Source organism: Microtus ochrogaster, chromosome 10, assembly GCF_000317375.1.
Source record: "Microtus ochrogaster isolate Prairie Vole_2 chromosome 10, MicOch1.0, whole genome shotgun sequence".
In the NCBI taxonomy this organism is placed as follows: Eukaryota; Metazoa; Chordata; class Mammalia; order Rodentia; family Cricetidae; genus Microtus; species Microtus ochrogaster.
The window spans coordinates 69,145,284-69,167,149 of NC_022016.1; the positions used below are offsets into that span (position 1 = coordinate 69,145,284).

General features: G+C 45.3%; 1 protein-coding gene across 6 annotated transcripts in view; it reads left to right on the forward strand.

The window, feature by feature from the left end:
- The window catches only part of Dnajc6 (DnaJ heat shock protein family (Hsp40) member C6), a 155,379-nt gene that overhangs the window by 54,702 nt on the left and 78,811 nt on the right, over positions 1–21,866 (forward strand). Inside the window, exon 1 of one of the 6 annotated variants that reach the window (XM_005353467.2) lies at positions 1,384–1,570. The exons of the other annotated variants lie outside the window; for them this stretch is intronic. Coding sequence (XP_005353524.1) covers positions 1,384–1,570 — 187 coding nt within the window. Of the gene's footprint in view, positions 1–1,383; positions 1,571–21,866 lie in introns of those variants that run through there. 6 annotated transcript variants of the gene reach the window in all.

The window sequence follows — 21,866 nt, forward strand, 5'->3', positions numbered from 1 at the left end:
ACCAAGAAAACGAGTCAAGCTGGCTTTGAGCCCATGCCACAACACATTGCACTCATGCGCACTTTTTTTTTCTTGTATCACAGGAAACTGTCAGAGTGATTTTTAAAAGGATTTCATTTCACTTTATCCAAGTACCAGGAGAGAAAAATAATACTCGTAAGTCAACATTTTTATCTAGACTTTCACCTGAGCTGAGGCGGGAGTCCTCTGAAATACTATCAGGTGAAAACAAACAGTGGGGGATTGTATCTTGAGACTGAACAGAGTTCCTATCTAGATCGTGGAGATCCGAAACTCCCATGATGCTGGGGGCCTCTTGAAGAATACAAAAACCACAGGTGGATTTATATAGCCTTGCAGAGCCTTCCTCCACCTTAATTATCTTTGTGTCAGATCCCTGCTGACAATGCCGTTTCCCCACTTGTCTACAACTATGAAAAAAAAACAAAAAACAAAAAAAACAAGGGGAGAGGCTACGGGATGGAAAGGAAATCTGGTATATTTCCCTTCCCAGAAATCCCTCAAGTCTGCTGAGTCTTTTCTCTCCCTCCGTTCCAAGTTAAAGAGTAACAGACCTAGAAGCGCCCATGACTTAACACCACCCTTCCCGACTATCCCCTCAACAAATAGTTGCTGGACAGATCTGGCCCTAGCTTCTTTCCTCATTCACAGCTAGCTCTCTCATGTCCTCAGCCCATCCCGTGCCAGGAACGTGCAGAGAAGCCGCTCTGCTCTGAGTACACAAATGGTCTGCCATCAACACGATTGTCTCCCCCCTCCTACTGGAGTTACCAGTCAGTCTACCAGGTTGATCACCATCCAGGCGGTTTTCCCTTGCCGAATCCTCCAACAAAGACAAGCTGAGTTACATGAAATGGGCGTTCCTGGCTCTCCCCAACAGTGCCCAGTCTCCAAGGCTCACCAGGCCTGAGACACCTCCCCCCCCTTTTATTTTTCTGAAGCAAGCGCGCGCGCTGACACACCCCTCCCTCCGCCTTGTCGCGGTCCCCTCCCCATCCAGCCCCGCCCCGTTTTCCGCTTTCAGCCTCCCTCCCTTCGACTCTCCCCTCCTTTACTCCCTTCTGTTTATTCCCTCCCCCTCCAGCCACTCCGGGAGCTGCCCCGCCGCTGCCTGGCTACACCTACACTTCCTCGGGCGCTGTCCAGCCTACGGGTGGCCCAGCCGGCTACGCACGCAGTGCCCGGGGCGGCGGCTGCAGAGCCCTTCCCGGTGGCCGCTCCCTCCTTCCCCTCCTCTTCGCGTCATGTCGGGCACTTGACTATTATTATTATTTTTGCATCCCTCTCTGTCCCGCCTTCCCTTCCCCCTTTCCTTTCCCAGGTTGATTATTTTTTTCTTCCCCCTCTTCTCTGGACTTGCCCATGAGCCTCCTCGGGAGCTACCGGAAAAAGACCAGCAGCGATGGTTATGAATCTTTGCAGCTGGTGGACAGTCACGGGGACTCGAGTACGCGGGGCGCGGCGGCTGGCACGCAGAGGGTGACCGCGGGTGCGACGCGCAGTCCCGCCCGGCATCCTCCGCACCGCGCCAGCACCACGGACAGCTCAGGTAGCAGCCCTGGTGGCGCAGTCCTCCGGCCCCGCATGGGTCCCCGGCCCAGGCTGGGAGAGGCTGGGTTGTAGGCCACGCCATCTAATATCACAGGGTGTAACGTCTCTAATTTCTTTGGTCCAGGGAGCTAAGAAACGTTAGATCCGTCTGGAGGCTCGGTGACATTAGCAAGCACCTCTTAATCTCCCTAGGCTGCTGAATACACCGGCTGGGGGCGGGGAGACCAGGGGAGGGGAGGGAGCCAGGGGAGGGGAGGGAGCCAGGGGAGGGTTGCTCCGCGCGCGGCAGGCAAGCCGCCTGCTTTCTCCGCCCAGCTGCAGGGGCCGAGGTGAAGGAGAGGAGCCTGCCTGGTGCTTTCGCAGCTTGCAGACCACGTTTATTCCAGCTGTTCTCTTGATGCTGCTGTTATTTCTAATTATGTAAAGCTCTGCTACCTCTAAACGATCTGCTAGGGTTAATGGTTTCTTTCGCCCACGGAAGGCTTTACCTGGGATCAAGAGTCCTGTTAAACAACATAGCTCTTATGCTTTGAAAATGCAATGTGTTTACTCCGTTGGCTTTGATTCTCTGGCGCGCTAATAGTTTCTAAGGCTTCTCAGACAAGGGGAAGAAAAGGCTTCTAAACTTTGTTATCTGTGTTTACAAGTCTCACAAAGTGTTGTGATGAGTTAGAGACCCCTTAGACACGGTGAGAGTTAGCGATGTGTGTATCAAAACAGTCATCCAGGAATCCCTGCTGGCCAAAAACTTGTGGAAGAGCTGTTTGTTTACTTTTCCAGGATGGGAACCACAGGGGACTGGATCTATCTTTATGACTTTTGTACTGGGCAACTGAGGCTGGTGGGAGCCACACTGTGATGAAACCAAGCTGGATTCTATTTCTTCACTTTCCAAAGAATTGCTTGTGGGTTTTAATTGTGTAGTGTCTCTCCGGGGGCTGTCATCTCCCACTTCCCTCATCCCGAAAGTGACATGAAATGAAATGCTCTCCACACACAGATGGTCAGCCATGCTGGAGGAAAGGGAGTTGACTTATAAGCTCTGGGTTAAACTGAAGAGGGTGCTGTGGGAGGTCCTCTCAGACTTACACATGGCTGTCATTGTTCCTAGGGGAGGCTGTTTTCTGGGTTTGGGGAGTGATGCTGTGTTTGGTGATTGGAGCTACATGGAAGTTATTCATCTTTTGACTGAACGCGGCCCTCCTTCAATCATTAACAGATTCTTGCACTCAGACCTATAGTCATTTTGGGGAAATAATTGAAACGAGCACATTTCCAAACGAGTGTGGAGAAGCCTCACTTCAGGGACAGGAAAAATGAGTTCATGCATTTTCTTTCTCTTTTTTTCATAACAAGCATTGTAGGAGTGGGATTTTGCTTTTTAAAGTACATTACATTATAGGGAAAACCACAGTCTTTTTTTAATAGAAAAAAAAATATATATTTTGGGTCCTGTGGTATCCAAAGACAAGCTTAAACTTTGTGGGAGAATTCAGTGGAGAATGCAGTCTGTTGGGCCTCTGGTGGGTTGTCATCTGATAGGGACAGCCATTCTAACACAGAAGGCCTAGTTAGGTCCTGGACCCTTGAGGACTGGCGTTTTCTCCCCCATTAAATGAGGTTTTTCAGGAGGTGGTAAGAACAATGAATTGTCTTGTTAAAGTGTGGAGGTGGGAAGGGAGGTAGAGCTATCTCTAAAGTGCTATTGCCAGGAGTTGACTCTTCAACTTCATCAAACTATTGCTGTTTCAAGAGCCCCATCCCTCCTTGCAGCACCCTGCCCCCATGCCATCCCTGTCTGTTCCCTCCTGCATCTGCTTAGAGGAATGCTGTGGCTCGGCTGCTGGTACAACTGACGACTTGATGCATATTTTCAATTGGGAACATAGTTTAGGGCGATAATGTTTGGTTTGGGTGAGGGATGAGATCCCGAGAACCATATTGGTTTCCACGTGCAACTGTATGTCTTGCCTAATTAGAGTCTTTCTTCTGAGAGATTCAAAGTGTGACCCATGCTGTGTGAACATATCCACTTGTTAGGATATTTAATTAAACTCATAGATCATGTCTAATGTGATAGTCATCTGCCCATTTATCCAGTTGACTGTGTGTGATGTGGTGGACTGGATAGGAGGTTCATGGGGCTTTGTTCGAGCAGGCATGGTTTTGGATTGGAAAATATGTGTCCATCGCTGTAGAAAATGCCCTACACATGCGTGACAGTTTATATAGAGCTCTTGGACTTAGCTCAGTCTCTAGAATGCTATGAAAGAGCAAGATAGCAGCCTGCGCCTGTGTGCTCTGAGACTGGGGGACCGAGCCTCAGGACCCTTGTTATCAGTTGGAAACCCTAGGGTGTTAAGCCCATTCCTCAACTTGCAAAAGGAGGCATTCCTAGCATGGAGCTTTAGCAGAGGCTCAAAACAATGTGAGGCTGAAGTTGTAAATTTCCCTTACTCTGCTGTCGTCTCTCTATCCCCCCCCACCCCCTGATTTTGGCCTGAGGAGGAAGAGGATGACCTTGACCTTGTTAGAGACGTGTCTAGTGAAAAAGGAGTGACCTAGGGATAGCCAGACTCTGGTCTTCTTTTTTCTGTCCTGCAGTTATTGCATTTATTTAATTTTTTTGTGTATGAATGAATATGTGTATATGTGTATGTGTGTGCATGCATGTGTGTGCATGTGTGTGTGTGTGTGTATGTGTCCATGCGCTCCATATGTGGATGTCAGAAGACAGCTCTCAAGAGTCGGTTCTTTCCTTCTACCATGTGGGACCCAGGGATCAAGTTCAGGTCCTGAGACTTTGTAGCAAGCGTCTTTACCTCCTGCCCTTTCTCGCTGGTCCTGTTTAGTTTGGAGATAGGGCCTCCATATATAGCCATGGCTGGTCTAGAAGTCACTGTGTAGACCAGGCTGACCTGGGACTTGCCGTGATCCTCTGGCCTCGGCCTCAGTGTTGAGCTTCCAAGCGTGTGGCATCACACATGCTTAGTCCTCTGTCTTCATGGGCTGAGTTTTCCTTCCTTGAACTAAAATGACTTTACGTCTGGGCACTGTGTCCGCCGATTGTTGAAATCAAACCATCTTATCAAAGCAGGTTTCCCTGCGGATTTCAAAGGAAAGAGGGACAGAGAGCTGTTCCGAGGACGGTAATAACTTTCTAACGGAACAGTTTTCGGAGTGTTGAGTCCAGAGCTGTTTCCTAGCCAGATGTGTCTTACAGAACTCTGCTTTGGCTGGCGGGTGGGGACTTTCACCTCATTCGGATTATTGCCTAGAAAGGGCTGACGTTCAAGAGTCATCCCGTCACGTCCGAAGTACTGGGCTATCCCGGCACACTTCTTATTTCTCTTGTGTATAGTCTGCCTTCCAGGGAGGGTAGAATTCAGGAAGCACACAAAAGTTCAGACTCCTTAGATCTAAGGCTAACTTGCCAAGTTTATACGGACAGGCCATTTGAAATCTGGGGTACCTTTAATGAAATTGAAAGGAATAAGGATAGTAAGCTTTATGACTTGAATATGAAATGTTTCTCACAGACTCATGTGTTTGACACTTGTGTGGGAGCGTGGGGGGACAACCTCAGGAGGCACAGCCTGTCTGGGGAAGTGGATCACCAAGGTGCCTTTCATGTTCCTGCCTTTGGTGTCTCACCTGGGCCAATCCTCTCCCCTTCTCTGCTTCCTGATTGCCACGGGGAAGGGGCTCTATTCTACCACACCCTCCCTGCCAGGACAGGCTGAAAGCTCTGAGCTCATGAGCCCAGATGAACTTTTTGTCCTTTGAAGTAGTTTCTATCAGACCTTTGGTGACAGTGACACAGAATGATTGCCCCAGGAAAAATGATAAAATCATTTTTAAATTGAGTATGAGAATGTGTTTGGAAATAAGAACTATCTCTGGCAAATACGATGTTAAGAGTATTTAGTATTCATATCTTTAACTGTGTTTTAGTGGCATGAGACATTGATTTGGGTAACTTTCTGTTTCACAGAAATAAATGTACATGGAACAACCCCTTCCTGTTGAATTCCATTTAGAGATTTTATAGTTTGGAGGCAAATTTCACCTCTGTAACTTATTTAATTTGTGGCTAAGTACGCACTGGTTATGGGGTAGGTAATGACCAAAATATATTCAGATTTCCAATGCTGAGGATGCCAGACCCCGTGAACTTGGAAGGAGAATCCTAGGAACTAGATTGTGCATGTGATCTGACAGTGACATCTTCCACTCAGTTGATCGCTGTGGTTGATGGTCCCATCTGACTGGCTAGACGGGCGCCCCCATCCTCCTTCACCTCTCCATGTACATCCTTCTCCAAGTGACATGCTCAATCAAAGAGGGTGGCTTTCCCTGACAGAGGAGGACCTGTCTTCTGTCAGGGTCGAGGATGTGTAAGTAAGAGCATGCTTCTGGTGGAACCCCAAGCAGGTTCTCAAGGAACTAGACCTTCCGACCATAGCCTTGTAGCCCCAGTGAAAGCTCCCTACCTTCAGAGGCAGTGTCAACAGAGTCCTTTCTGTGTTGGGGGCAAAAGTAACCTTTCTGTTCTTTAGCTCCAAACACATTCAATCCTTCTTTAGCATGGCGACTTTGGACGGTCTGAGAGCAGAGACTTCTCTCGGCCAGGTCTCTTCTGGGCCAAACTACTTTCTTCACCTTTGTATTTTCCATTTGATTTCTGGTCATTTTTCATGTTATTATTCTAAGATTGGAGAATAATTCACAGTTCTGATCTTCCGCAACTGGGTTTTTCATCAGTTTTTATTATAAAAGGTTCTGGCGTTCTTGGTCAAGCAAAGAATTAAAGAATACAGAGAAGAAGAAAATGGAATGGAAAATAGCCTGTCCTCTCCGGTGCCTTCGGCTCTCATCTCAGAGATAACCCCTATGGAATGTTTCTGGGGGTGTCTAGTGAGGTAGCTCAGGGGGTGAGAGTTCTTGCCACACCAGCCTGATTGATGAGCTGAGTTTAATCCCCAGGGCCCAGGTAAAGAGACCAGATTTGGTAGCACGCATCTGTAAACACAGCATCTGGGATGCAGGCCAGGTAGCCTGGAGTATGCAATATGGCAGAATCAAGGAGGAAAGAGAGACCCAAACCCTCAAGGTTGTCTTATGACCTCCACCTACATGCTATGGCACACACATTCCTGTACTCACACACACAGAGTTAAAATTAGAGGTTTCTGAAGGGACATTCAACATATAATGTATGTTTGCATAAAATATATACTCTGCGCCCATTTATGCATAATATTAAAATTGTAATAAATGCGAATTCACATTTTATTCCAGTTACATGTGTTTTCAATAATGCTTAATAATAAAATGGATATGATCCCTGCAAGTGTCATGCTAAAGACTGTCCATGTGGTATTTCTTAATCTTCATAAGAATTATGTAAGGGAGAAAAGACAATAAATGCTGTCAAGAATGGAGAAAGAGGAAGCCTTTATAACCACCTGGCAGGGATGAAAACTGGAGTCGTTCCTATGGACATCAGTATGGCGGTTCCTCAGAAACCTAACAGCAAAACTACCACGTGACCCAGATATGTCACTCCTGGGTGTAGACTATACGTCAGCTGGTCCCAGAGATGTTTGCACAGCCATGTTATGGCTGCACTCGTCTCGTGTGGCTGTGCACGGATGTGTGCACGTGTGTGCATGTACTGTACATGTGTGCATGTTTATGTTGTGGCCAGAGAACAACCTCGGATGTCATTCCTCAGATGTTTTCCACCTTTTGCAGCAGGGTCTCTCACTGCCCTGGGTCTTGACTAAGTTCCAGGGAACTATCTGGGGGCAGTAAGGAAACTAGCAAGACAGGAAGAGGAGTCTTGGGGGCAGGACGGTGGCGAGCGGAATAAGAATAAGGTATAATATGTAGGTATGAAAATGTCACAGTGAAATTTATTTCCGTGTTTGCCGATCAAACAACTAATAAGAACTTAGTCAAACTCCAGGACAGTGAGTGACATTAGCCACCTTGCAATTGCATGTGCCGCTCAGCCCCAGCTTTTTTAAAAAAGGGGGTTGTGGGGATTTGAATTCAAGTCCTTATGCTTGTAAAGCAAGCACTTTACTATAGACACACACACACATATATGTATAGGTATGTATGTATATATAACATACCGCATATCAACACAAATATATGCAAAATATAATATTATTTAGTTGTAAAGAAGAATAAAGTCGTCAGTTTTACAGGGAGATTTTATTACAGCTTAATGGATGGAACTGAAGATCATTTTGTTAAGCAAAAAAGAGTCCGATCCAGGCAAATCTTGCATGTTTTTCTTCTATAACTGCAGGACGTGGAAGGACAAGGTGGACTATGATGGGAAAGAAAGGCGTCAGGAATGCCTGATGGGGTAATAAGAACATGGTGGCTACTACATCTGTGGCGCCAGTGAGGGGACTGTGTGGGGCAGGGGAACTAGCAAGATGGGGCAGGGAATAAGAACAAAGTATAGAATGCATGTATGGAAATGTCACAGAGAAAGCCATTTCTTCATATGCTGATAAAATAGCTAGTGGAAAAAAATGCATAAAAAAAAACTGCTTAGGCTCTAAAGCTACAGAGAAACCCTGTCTCGGAAAAACCAAAATAAATAAATAAAATAAAAAAGCTTAACGTAGAATACAATAGTTACCTCCTTTTCCTGCATTTGAAGTAACGAGGTGCAGAGAGGTTAAACTACTTGTCTCTGGCTACACAGGCTTCACTTATTCTTTTAGAGAGCAGAACACTGTAGAGGAAGGCCCTTCAAATCGCAAAGGAAGGCTTGCGGTGGATTCTCTTTGTCTGCCTCTTTCTCTGAGGCAAGGTGGAATACGAGCGGCTGAAGGAACCGGAGTGAATGTGGCTGTTTCTCATTTTGAATCTCCTCCAACGTGACAGACATGTCGTCCTTATTTATACATAACATAAAGAATTCCTAAAATGCAGCAGCAAAGGCGCCAGAGACGGAGCAGTGTGGAATAAGGCTGGTTACGCTTTGAGACGGCCCTTTGGGAACAGTGTAATTGGTGCGGGTTCCTAAAATTTACGGAATAACATCTTGCCAAGGAAAATGGATCCCTAGTGCTCTCAGGATGAAGGCCAGGATCTTCTGAACTGACTCCAGCAGCCCAGTGTGAGGCCTCTGAACACCGGCCCAGCAGCAGTTGCTGTTGTTCTAGACCAGAGGATGCCTCCCTCCTCTTCTGTGCTTTTGCAAACATCTTCCCCCTCAGCTTGGAGCATCTTAGTCCAAAGCCACCTGGATGCTCTTTTTCGGCATCACTGCTACTCTCTGGGTGCTCCTCATCCCGGGGCTGTCTGTAGTGGTAATGGTCGCGGCTCCTCATCAGCCTGGCTCTCGTCTTACTGAGCTGGGGTATACTGCCTGTTGGGCTGTAGATTAAAGTTCCGAGTGAGGCTTAGTCTTAGCCACCTCTGTGTTCTTTTCACTGCTTGGCATTTATTAGCAGCCTGACAAATACTTGTTGAATAAAAGAAAGCATGAACAGATTCTGAATTTTTAAAAAGGGCATTTATAATGGAAAGTGCCCAGCCAAACCTAAAAATAAGTATATGGCTAGATTTGATCAGAAATGAGGCCAGGCTTAAATGAAACTGTGGCAGAAAGCTCAATCAATTCAATAATGAACATTTTTTATGTGCAAGCGTTCCAGAGAGGGAAGATAGCTAAGATGCACCCTGACTCTCAAGAGCCCCTTAACGCAGAAAGGGAAGTAAATAGTTTATCTGAATATAGTTGATATATTATTTGTATTTTAATAAATAAAGCTTGCCTGAAGATCGAGGGCAAAGCAGCCATACTAGTCAGCCATACAGGCCAGGGAATGGTGGTACACATCTTTAATCTCAGGATTTGGGAGACAGAGTCAGATGGATCTCTGTTAGTTCAAGGTCACTTGGGCTACACAGGATTGAATCTGACAGAAAGAGAAACAGAGTTCACATAAAGGTGATCCGAGCACTTGGGGATCCTTTAATCCCAGCACCAGAGAGATGGAGACAGGAGCGATATGGCTGGACCGAGAGAGGGATATAAGGGCGAAGAGTCAGGAACTCAGTGGAGTGTGGGGTGTAGAGTCTTTAGGATTCGTGGAGAAAGGATCTCACCCATTTTAGTTCTGAGGTAGATGTAAGAGCCAGTGTCTGGCTGCTTTGCCTTTTCTGATATTCAGGTTGAACCTCAGTATCTGTTTCTGGGTTTTTATTATTTTTGCTACATCTGAAGACTGTTTTCTTGGCCAAAAAAATTACAAATTGCAGCCTATTGTTTGACTTAACATAAAGGTCACGTTTTGTTTTGTCTTTTTGAGACAGGACTTCTCTGTAGCTTTGGAGCCTGTCTTGAAACTCGCTCTGTAGACCAGGCTGGACTCACAGAGATCCACCTGTCTCTGTCTCCCCAGAGCTGGGATTAAAGGCATGTGTCACCACCTCCTGGCAAGTAACTTTTTCTTTTTAACAGAAAAATAGCAACTCAAAATACCCTCCCTTTTAACTTTCTTTCATAACCAGAGGATGTTTATCCACAGATTGGAATATGTCTTAGCCATTAGCACAGACTTTACGCCTTGGCCATTTTCACATTTCCTGTTAGAAGTTCTGCATATCCCTGTTGGCCATCAAAGTGAGATGCGATTTACTGTTTTACAGTTTGCACCACCTCTATAGCTGCTCTTCTATCCTTCCTTCTTTCCTTCTTCTTTTTTTTTCTTGAGAAAAACTGTGACTTTGAAGTAAATGAAAGAATCCTGGAGATAAGATCATGCCTTTCTTTGCTGCGAGATTTTTAAGTTAGGTAGAAACTGAATACCCATTGTTTTCTAAGAAACCCCTCTTCCTGAGTCTTCCTGGAGAGTTTGATGGGAAAACTCAGTCCCTGTGGAGTACAAACTTCAAGGTCTAAGGAATTAGGAGAGTTCATAACTTGTGTCACGGGATCTGGCACATTCGCCCGCCTCTAATTGCCCTATATCACAGGCCGTAATCTAGATATAATTTTAAAAAGCATGAGAGATAGAAACTAAATGAAAATTCAACCGTATGTAGTGCTAACAATACGAAGGCCACTGCCAAGGACATAACCAGACTGCTTATGGCCAGGGCGGAGTAGGGTTGCACATGTAGAGACTGACTGTTGGTGCTTCACAGGGTAGAGCATCTGGGAGCTGACAGGAGTGCTTGGCACAGATGGCACTGCCTCCTGACTTTACATAAGAATTGGGAGGGGAATATGTGGTAGAGTCATAGACTTGCCCGAGAAATGCCAAAGAAAGACGCACTGTTTAATGAAAGGACTAGCCAGGGCCACAGCTGAAGGTGACAGCCGAAGCAGACATCAGTGGGTGAAGAAGGCAAGGAACACCCAGACCAGAAGCTTCCCTGTCTCCTGCCGCCAGGCCAGTTGGAGTTGTTGCCTTCCCTGAGCCCTCACAACTCCCCGTCAACCTGGTCATCAGTATCTGTTCTCCTGAACTATGACTTTAGGTCCTGCCTCTTTTTCCTAGGCCAGCTGGCACTGCCCTGGCTTGGGAGTTCAGCCCTCATCTAACCTGCCACTTGGCAGGTCTCTCACCTTCCAGCGCATCTCTGCTCACCCTACCCACTAACTGAGAATCCCCAGGCCTGAGACTCATAGGCAGAGATGCCAGAGTTGAGTTTTGTGGCACTGGCTGAAGCCGGGCAGGTGCAGGGTGGCTGGCTGTCCCTTGTTTGTTCTCACTTGGTGAGCACGGGGCTCTGCTTCCTTGCCTGGTGATGGAGTCACAGCAAGAAAGGTCAAACACCAGAAAAACATGGAAGATGGTAATTGGGGAATAAGGATGCTTGTTCTCCGATGAAACAGACCCTGGCCCTAGAGATTGTCAAGGACTGCCTGTACCAATCAGTATTCGGCTACTGAAGCTTTGTAGCAAAATCTTAGTCTGGCAGTTGTTCTTATTTCTCTTTCCTTGAATTCTTCTTTCTGTCTCTCCATATTCTACAGCCCTTCACTCTCCTTTTTTTCCTTCCTCCTTCTCCATCCTCCTCTATCTTTGACTTCTTCATCCCTCTCCCCTGCATCTCTACTCCTCTTCTGCTTCCTTCTCTCCTCCCCTCCCCTCCCCTTCTTCTCTCTGTGTCTCCTCCCTTCCTCTGAGTGAGTCAGCGTGTTTGGGATTACTGCATGGGATGGTGTATGGATGGCTGCAGTCATGGCGTGTGAGTGTGTGTGAGAGAGAGAGAGAGAGAGACAGACAGACAGACAGACAGACAGACAGACTTAGCTCCTAGCCTGCTGCTTGTGGCCTGATGAGTGTGAATGTGAGCATTTCTTTCTAATTTGGGGAACTCCATCTAGCCTCCCTACCATTTCCCTTGCTTCCATTAGTAAAATGTTCCACACTACAACCTGGGGAAGAACAATTTCATACGTGTCCCAGAGGCTGGTGTGTTGAATCAGAGGAAGGGGAAAATGTACTTACTCACTCCAAGAAGGCGTGCAAGAGCACAGCTGCCCACTTTCCCTTCCTTTCCCTTTCCTCATCTCTGCAAGAAAACAAACCTTTGTCTTCCCTTCCCTCATGGCCGAGGCCTGGATTTTCTGGATTTTCAAGTCTCTTAAACTTCAGATTTGTGGATGCCATGGTGTGTGTGTGTGTGTGTGTGTGTGTGTGTGTGTGTTAGTGGTGTTTACACAGGAAGGGATACACCAGTGTGTTCTGAGTCAGAAACTCCGAATTTAAGTTCCGGCTTTGCCGTTTACAAGCAATCCCCTTGGATGGTTCATTCACTGGAGGGCTCTCATACTGACCTGTGTGCCACTGATGAGATGAACGTGCGAATGTAAAACGTGCTCATGAGCTCATTTTAGCGCGAGTGTTTCCTCATTTGCCCATCCCTAGAAATCCCCTGGCTTCCCATTTGCCATGGAGAAGCTAAAGATGCAGACGAGGCTGAGACAGATAAGACTATGGCTTTACATGCTTCCCTGGGGCTGGGTATATGGTGGGCCCAGGAAGAACTCAGTTTGGGGAAAAGGGAAGGCCCATTTCACTGAGGTGGGCCAGGGAGGTCCATTCTGAGGAGACAAATAAACTTTGGACTAACTGATAAAGAGACTGGCGGGAAGAACAATAGCAGGAGGAGGGGGCTCAATGGCTGCCCTGTGCTCCATGTGTGCAGTTGAGAGATGCATTGTTAGGCAGGGGACTCAGTGGCTGCCCTGTGCTTCATGTGTGCAGTTGAGAGATGCATTGTTAGGCAGGGGAGTCAGTGGCTGCCCTGTGCTTCATGTGTGCAGTTGAGAGATGCATTGTTAGGCAGGGGAGTCAGTGGCTGCACTGTGCTTCATGTGTGCAATTGAGAGATGCATTGTTAGGCAGATTCCTCACCATGAATATCGTAATGTGTTTACCCAAGCTAAGATGGGCATGACGTGTGTGATTTTTTGAGGCTACTGTTGTAGATCTGGCTTGTTGCTACCCAGAGTCCAGTACATGGCTCATGACTGTACTGTATGACAGCGAATGCGTGATCTGGAGGACAGCACGACTTTTAGGGAGGAGCATGTGGCAGGGTAGCTGACACTTGGTGAGCTAGGGGGAGATGCCAATACGTGAGGCCCTGGGTGTGTTGGCTGATTGACTAACAAACTTGTGGGTTTGCAGACAGCCAGTAGCTTACACAAATTCACATTAGAAAAGAAGTTGGACTGAAGTAATGTTTTTGAGTCAGGGTCTCACTGTGTAGCCCAGGCTAGCTTCACGATCCTTCTGCTTCACTCCCCTGAATGCTGGGATCAGAGATATGTTCTGTAATAACAGCCTTTAGGGTTAGAATTGTTTAGTTTGGCTTTTAAAGAAATGGGATTGTGGTATCTTCATCCATAAATGAAATGTCATTATCCTTTGCCCTTACTCTTATCTCCATCCATTTTTCTCCTTATGCACAGATATTAACTTTAAGGCTGACTTGTTCTAGGGCAGTTTCAAATTTACTACATAATTGAGAGGGTGATAGAGGGAGGTCCGACCCAGTTCCCGCCCCCACCGTGTGTGTGTAGCCACCCCCATTAGCAGGATGCCTATTCTCATCAGCACCAGGTTTGTGCGCTGACATGTTTCGCTCTTACCATAGGTAAGTGGACGAAGTGGTGTGGGCATAATGTAAGAGGAGGAAGCCCAGGTCCTAGGACATAGTGAGCTCTGACAGAGGTCTGCCAAGGAGAGTCAAGATCCCGGGCATCCTGCAGCTATGATGTATCAGCTAGAGGCATAGAAAATGGGGTTCTAACTGCCAGGAAAATTGGTAGGTTGTCCAGAAAGTATAGCTGAATATTCACTGTATTTCCTGGTCTTAAAACGGAGCCACCAACCCCCCCAAGCTCGACAGGAGCCTGGCTTTGTCTCTGAATGTGCCAGGAGACTGCTGTCTCCATTATGCCTGTCACAGGCACGCAGAGGCTGGGGACTTCACACACTGTCTTGTTTTGTGAGCAGTTGTAGAAGACATGCGCTCTGTTTGATGTTTGGCTTTGTTTTTTACACCGTACGCGGGTGCACAGGAACTAAGCCTCTTGGCACACAACTCCCTCCCACAGCCCCCACCAAGCCCAGTTTGCTTTATTGTATGACACAAGCATGTTCATGAAAGGGAAATTGAAAACAATCCAGAAAATTATGTAAAAGTCGAAATAAAAACCCATTTTTTTTCTCCCCAGTTCTGCTCCCAATATTATTAGTTTCTGCATTCAATTAGAAAATTTTCCATGCATTTACAAAAGTGTGCGAGCCCACAAACACTGCAGAGTCCCTCACGTCTATGTATGTGCAGAATTCCATTCACTCGTGTGTGTTCTGGAATTCATATGTGTTGTTATAAAAGTTCATATTTTGCTTCATTTAATGTTGTGGGAAATTTTCCACATTAGGACCTAAGGATGTGCCCTGCTTTCTCTAGTAACTTCTCTGATCTATGTGGGTGGGCAGCAAGTATCCTTGGACAGAAATACTTAAAAAATGTTTTAAATTTCTATACAATTATTCTATATGTTTATGGAGTGTAGTATGACATTGGAATACTCATATACAATTGCCAATGGGATCCGTGGAGCTGACATATCACTCGCCTCTGCACACTGTACCTGTGGCAATTCTTGAAAATGGAATTGCAGACCAGAAGAACACAGGCTTCCTATATTGTTGAGAACCCAGTACCAACTCTAAAGAGGATGTTTGCCTTCCCACATCCCTCTCAGAGTTGAGTGTCCCCAAACTTCTTAATCTCCACCAGTCTGTGGTGAGTCATAATAGTGAGCTTCAAACTGTCATCTGATGTTGGTGTTTCCAGGAAATATTTTTGTTGTTCACGATTGCTAGTTACTGTGTTAGTAAGTCACATGTGAGTGGATAGATGTACACACATATGTGACATGAGGGAATCTGTGTACATCTGTGTGGATTTTCACAAGTTTGCATAGTCATGGAAGATAGCTTAGAAAATGCAGACAGGCACAGTTGGGCTTTCCATGGTGACTGTGTTTGGCATTTGTCCTGTGCTTTGGGGATTAATTTTTACATCTGAGTTGCTCCTTCCTACTCCATAAAGGAGATAAGACCATTGTTTAGATTGCCAGAAAGTTCAGGTGAAAAAAGACCCAGTGAATTCCTTGCCCCATGCAAGACACTGATAAATGCTAACTGAGCAAGAGGTGGAAGCGAACTTCAGCAGGGTGGGAGAATATTTGTTCTTCCAAGGGTTTCCAGGGCTGCTTTACTCTCAAGGACATGAGTCTTTTCTTTGTTATGGTCATCCTGGGGTTATTTGTGAGCTTTGGGAACTTTACAAATACCCTGGGTTGCTATAAGTTTGCAGCATACTTACCCTTGCCTGAAGAAGTCAATAGGTAGCCAACGTAGACTTGGGCATTCAACCAGTAGTAATGCTTGCTATATCATGGGGTGTTCAGCATAGCGTAGCTGAGGGGAAAAATTGAAGGTAGAAGTCAGAAACTTTCCAGAAGAAAGGGAAATTAGCCAAATGTGGTGGTTCATGCCTTTAATCCCAGCATTTGGGAGGCAGAGGCCAGCCTGGTCTACAGAGTGAGTTCCAGAACAGCCATAGGGAAACCCTGTCTTGGAAAAAAAATCATCATCATCAACAACAAAGGAAATTAGCATCTATTTTAAGTATAACTGGATATTACTCCCCTCTCCTTATTGCTAGGTACATACCTGTAACCTAGCATGTGAGCGACCTGTGAGCACACATTTAAACCAGCTTGGATTATTTACTGAGACTATGTGCTTTTCAGGGAGGGGGTTTCTGTTTTTGCTCTCTCTCCATGGGACATTTGGAAATAGCTGAAAACACTTTTGGTCATTATAATAGTGGGGGCACTGTAGCCAGCACGTGCTAGGTGAGAGACTGAGATTTAGTGAACATTCTCTGGTAACTGATGAAGCTTCTCATAGAAGAGAGTCTGTTCAAACCACTGACTCTGTCTGGAAACCCCCAGAGAGGAAAGGGGTGATTATGAATTGAAGGTGCGTGTCCTGGTGAAGGGTATGTCCTTGGATGTATCAAGTCGACAGGACTGCCCATTAAAACCTACTCACAAAAATTTCTTTGAGGCTTCAAGATGGCCTCTTGCTTTGTAGAGAGCTGATATAGAAAAAGATTTAAGTCCTGTTGGCTTGGGCTCTCACTTGGAGGCAGCTTTGATTCTGGAGCTTCAAGATCATGGCTTCTATGAGACCCAGGATGGACTCCCCCTTACAAATTCCACTTACAAATTCATTCATTTAGCAAATGTAAGTATAAAATCCCAAATGCTATGCAGTGATTAAACAAACAAAAACAAACAAACAAACAAACAAAAAACAAAGCAAAACCCAAACTATCTGCCCCAAAGGGGCTTAGGAGTTCATGAGTGGATCTGTGTTCTCTGGAGTCAGGGCCTTTTGGTTAGTCTGTTTAGATCTGAGGGTAGAATGTAGCCCCTTACTCATGCTAGACAAGGGGTCACCACTGAGACAGATCCTCAGGTCTACTTGCTTTTATGATAAAAACAAAGATATATAATTCCGGATTTTATCTATCTATCTGTCTGTCTGTCTATCTGTCTATCTATCTATCTATCTATCTATCTATCTATCTATCTATCTATCTCTACCTACCTATTTACACATCCATCCGTGCTTCCATCTAATCTATCTATCTATCTATCTATCTATCTATCTATCTATCTATCTATTGCATTGCTCTTGCTGCTCTGAGGTCTCATGAATTGTCTAGGGTCTTCAAATTTGATTGGCTGCTAATTGATTCTTTTTGTCAGTGAAGCCTTGCCCAGCTTTTGCATGTAAACAGTCTATGAAAACTGTGTGACTCCGGTTAACAAAATAGGTGTGGGACTAGACACTGCTCTTAGGGCATGGACCTACTCTCCTCAACAGTATTTAGTGTATGGCTGTAAAATTTCAGGGTTTGGTTGGATTCAGTTCAACCACCACCCTTTTAACCCACTGCCTTTGAAGCCAGGTCTTGTGTAAGAGAAAGGGAAAGCGGCGTCTAACAGAAGAGTGACAGGGTGGTGCTTGTTTTTCTTAAGCCAGCGTGGACTATGTATTGTGTCCCCGTCTCTGTTTATTTTTTCATCCATCATTGTTTTTCTAAGATCTGGGTCATGGAAGGTGGTGGATTTGTTTGAGTGGATTAGAGTGGGGGCTGAGGCTGAGTGAAAAGGCAAGTCCAAGAATAGCCCGTGAGCAGTCGTTAAGCACAGACACGGTGCTCTCCGAGGAACTCGACAGTCAGAGCCCATTCTGGCTAGGCTCTTACTGGGGTCAGTTGAAACACTGAGTGAGAATACTTCTGATAAAGTTGGAAAGAATATTTTAAAAGGAAGGGATAGAATGGCAAGATAGAAGAAAAAAAAGCCACGGAGTCTTTTCCATGTCCTAGGAAATCATCTTTGGGTGCAAGTAACAAGTATTTGAGCCGTCTTAATTCTAAACCAAAGGAGGGGAGTTGTAATGAAATCCCAGAGGCGGAGAGAGCATGGAGCCTGGCGTCAGGTGGATCTGATGGCCGGAGCCAAGAGCCTGCTGGCATGCCTCATGGCTCCTGTCTCCCCTCGCCTTGCGTTTGCTACGTCCTCTGTTCTTTCTGTGGACTTTCTTTTCTTCTCTGTATATGTGGCTGCCCCAGTGATCCTCACTTGTATGTTGCAACCAGTCCTTCCTGATCACCTGTCTGTCCCAGGAGAAAGGGATCTGATGGGCTTTTAGGCAGTATCTGTATGTTTATTACCCAGTAGTTGTAGCTGGAGTAGCAGGGGTGTAGAGCCTCTCTTGGGACGTCAGTGGTTGGCAGAGCACTCGTCAAAATTGAAAATGGAACCAATTGGCCCTCAAGTTGTTCCTTTGAAAAAAAAATGGTTGAGACAGATGCTTGTGTGGGTATGACCAAGTATGAGATGAATAATATGGGCAAGAAGTAATGAAGGGGTTGATGGAGGTATCCTGAAGACAGCAGGAGCATTCACTTTGAAGTGTAGGCAGGAGATCCTAGTGGAAGAAGTGGATGGGGAGAATGGAAACTGGGAAGAACACTGAGTGTTGAGGGACAGTGGCTTTTGCACATGCCAGGCATTCGTGAATTCCTTTAGATGATAGGCACTTACTGAAGGCCTAGTAATGGGTCCTATGTTTATAGATGAAAATAGGATCAAAATATTAAATAACTTCTCCAATTTAGAAAGTAGGAATAGAAACCCTGTTTATCTTCCAAAGTTCTAAACAGTTTTTCCTACTGTTTCCTTCATTTCTGTCTTCCTTGTTTGGTTTCACAAGGTCAACTATAGCCCCAAGTAAGGTCGTCACTCACGCTTGAATCTGCTCTTCCGACAATGAGAACAGACACGCAATTTATGTGACTCCAGAATTACTTGTGTGTGTGGGGGGGTGCATGCTTGTTTTAGGGGAAACATTTGGTCAGACGCTAAGCTGCATTCTAACTCTTTTATCAAGGTTGGATTTGTTATCATTCATTCCAGTTATGTTGGAAAAAGCAGCTATATGTAATTTTTGCAGAATCATTTACAATAGGAACATCTTAGAGTAGTCTAACATTTCTACAAAAGGAGAGTGATTAAGAAAATTAAGATATACTTATAGAGTCTTATTAAATAGCCATTATAATAATTACTTAAGGAAGCTGTAACTAATAAAATCTCCAAATATAATAAAGAAGAAACAAACTTTATATATTAAATTCAACCAAACACTCATAAGTCATTGTAAAAATATCATTGTAAAAGTACATCTCTGATTTTTAAAAATGATGAAAGTAGTTCAAAATATTCTAAAAGCATATTTGGGTTTTACCAGTAAGGGAAGCTTTGTGTATGTGTTTTGCTTATTTCAACAGTGAAATTATATTTTATACTACAAAATTGTATGCAGTTGTGTTTTGGTATAGTTAGTTGTGTAACTGGAGTTTTTATTGAAATAGTCGTACATTCACTTACAGGTCCACAGAACAGTACAGAGACCCCTGTAAGCGCTGCCTCTTTATCCCAGCTGTGACAGTTTACAGATCTGTAGCATGATGCCATATTAGGACATTGACACCGATTTGTCCGACACCAGACTCTCCTGGTTTTACTTGATTTGAGTGTATGTTAAGTCCTATATTATATCTCATTTGAGGATTCCAAAGCCTGCCACCATGATCAATATTAAACACTTTCCAAACCACAAGAGACCTCGGCTCGCTCTTTTCTAACCACACCCACACCCCCTACATTCTCTCTTTTATTATTTTTCATCCTCAATACTGATGCATTGGGCACTTTATTTTATCTTTTCATCTGAAGCCAAAAATTCTCGAACCTTAGAGTAGGGAAAGGATTTGAAATCTCAGTGGTCACTTAGGATGGGAAAGTTTTAAAGTGGGAAGAAGCCACCATTACCCAGAAACACACCAGCCTGAGTTTTGTACCCACACTTCCCCTGGAAGCCCTTCTCTGATCCTCTGAGTCTAGGTCAGGTGCTCTGCTTATACTCCATATCTTCCTTATTGCCGTGCATCCTTCATTTAGAGATGGCTAATAGATAAGACACTAGACTGGGGATGGCTCAGTGGATAAAGTTCCTGAGGACCTCAGTTTAGCATCGCTGAACTCACAAGACTTTGTCTCAAACAAGGTGGAGGGTGAGGACCACAACCAAGGTTGTCCTCTTCCCACGGACACCATGGCCCTTGTGGCCTTCGCCCACACCCATCCTCCCCACATGTGCCTGAAGATGCTAGCTCTTCTTCTCCTTCCTAATGTGAGTAGTTTTTGATCTTCCTCTGTCTGTCTGTCTGTCTCTGTCTCACTCTGTGTCTCATAGTAGGGCCTCAAGCTTGCTAGGCAAACCTATTATCCCTGAACTACATCTCTCATCCTTTCTGCCTACTCCTCGACAAAGGTATGTTTCTCGTAGGCTCTGACTTATTCTGGCTACAACTACTGACTTAGTCCAGAGATTCCAGCTCTGTACCTGCTCATACATCTAGCAGAATGCCCGAATCTTATCTTTTGAATCAATCACATGTTTCTCCATTAGTAAAGGTAGTAAGACCATGATGAGTGCTTCGAGTAACCATGAGCCTTTCACTGTGCTGTGTGCTGGACATGAGTTATCTTTTTACTTCACATTTTACTTTATTAACCCTAGTTTTAAAATGAGGAAATTCAGACTGGGGGAGGGGAGGGAGGCGAGCCCATGTTCAGGATCACAGAGCCAGGAAATTGACAGATCCAAGTTCAAGAATGCCATTCCCTAGTCACTACCCTGCCTTGTCTGCAGAAAGGAGCTGGTTCTCTGGAAATGTCTTAATTCCGTTGAACTTTTAATATTCAACACTGGCTCGGGCGGGGGGGCGGGGGCTGAACCCACACTCAGCTCCTGACCCAGCCTGATTTTAGAAGGTGTTTAGTGGAAATCCACCCTACACATACTCAGTGTGGTATCCAGGCCAGTTGTTCAAGTCTTTGCTAAAACCAATTTCTCTGTGTTTATCGATCCTTCCTAGTATACCTAAAAGGGAGTCCACCCCTCGCGCTTGTTTTACCTATTTATCTCAGATGGGGAAATTTGAGTGCAGAGAGAAGCCCTGTTCAGCTTACCACCCCTGGGTGACTTGCAACCTTATCATGCTGTCCCAGCTTACCTCCCCGCGTCTCTCCGGTCCTCCTCTGCGACATGGGTTTTTTTGACCTTTTGTCACCCTAGTCATTCTGTCATTACTTTCCAGCCTTTGGAACTGACCTCAATTGTCCAAATTTGGGCTGGTGGCCCGGAGTCCTATAGAACATCTGCACATATTACTAGCTCCTACTGCGTGCCAAGGCAGTGTTGTAACCGTCGCCCACGCTTTGCCCTTTTCCACATTGTCCACTGTGTTGGCCATGCTGTAGGTATGACGGCATGTAGCAAAAGCCATCAGGATTGTAGCTGGAACAAAAGTAAGTTTGTTTCTTGCTTATGCAAATGTCTGGTCTGAATAGATGCTCTGCCAGCTATGGAGCAGGAAGGGTCCCAGATTCCTGTCTTGCCACTTTTTGACCCAGAAATTGTTACTTTCCTTATCTTTATCTAGGATGGGCAGCCAACCTGTTTGTTCTCCAGCCAGTGTGAGACACAGTGTGAGGGTACGCCTCCTCTCACATAGAAACAGCTTGCAAATTGAAAGTTTACATTTCATTGGCTAAAACTTAATTACAATGGCCACAGCAAGCCAAAGGGAAGCCTGGGAAATGTAGTCCTTTATTGTAGGAATGTCCCTGACAAGAATGGATGTGGGTTGGTAGAGATGTCTCCTCTATATCCTTTTTATGTCAGTTCTGGGAACACACGCCCTGGTTGATTGATAGAAGAACCCAATTTCAGTCTTACAGAGTTCTAGAAAAAGTACAAAGCAGGGCCTTCCAGAAACTTTCAGAATTCTACAAAAGATAAGAACTCAGAATAATTTGTGAGGAGGTGGCTGTGTTAGGAACACCTGTAATTTACTTAGGGCTTACTATTTATTTGCTGGGGTTTGTTTAATACTTAAGATGCTTTATGTTAGGGGGGATCCTAAAGGGTAGTTGCCATTGTTAACCCCCAACTTACAGACCAAAAGATGAAGTAACTTCCCAAGTTCACTGACCAGGGACGTGAAGAAACTGCTCCGTATTGATTAAAGGAGCCTGAGGTCCCTGCTCACTTACTTTGATGCCAGATAAC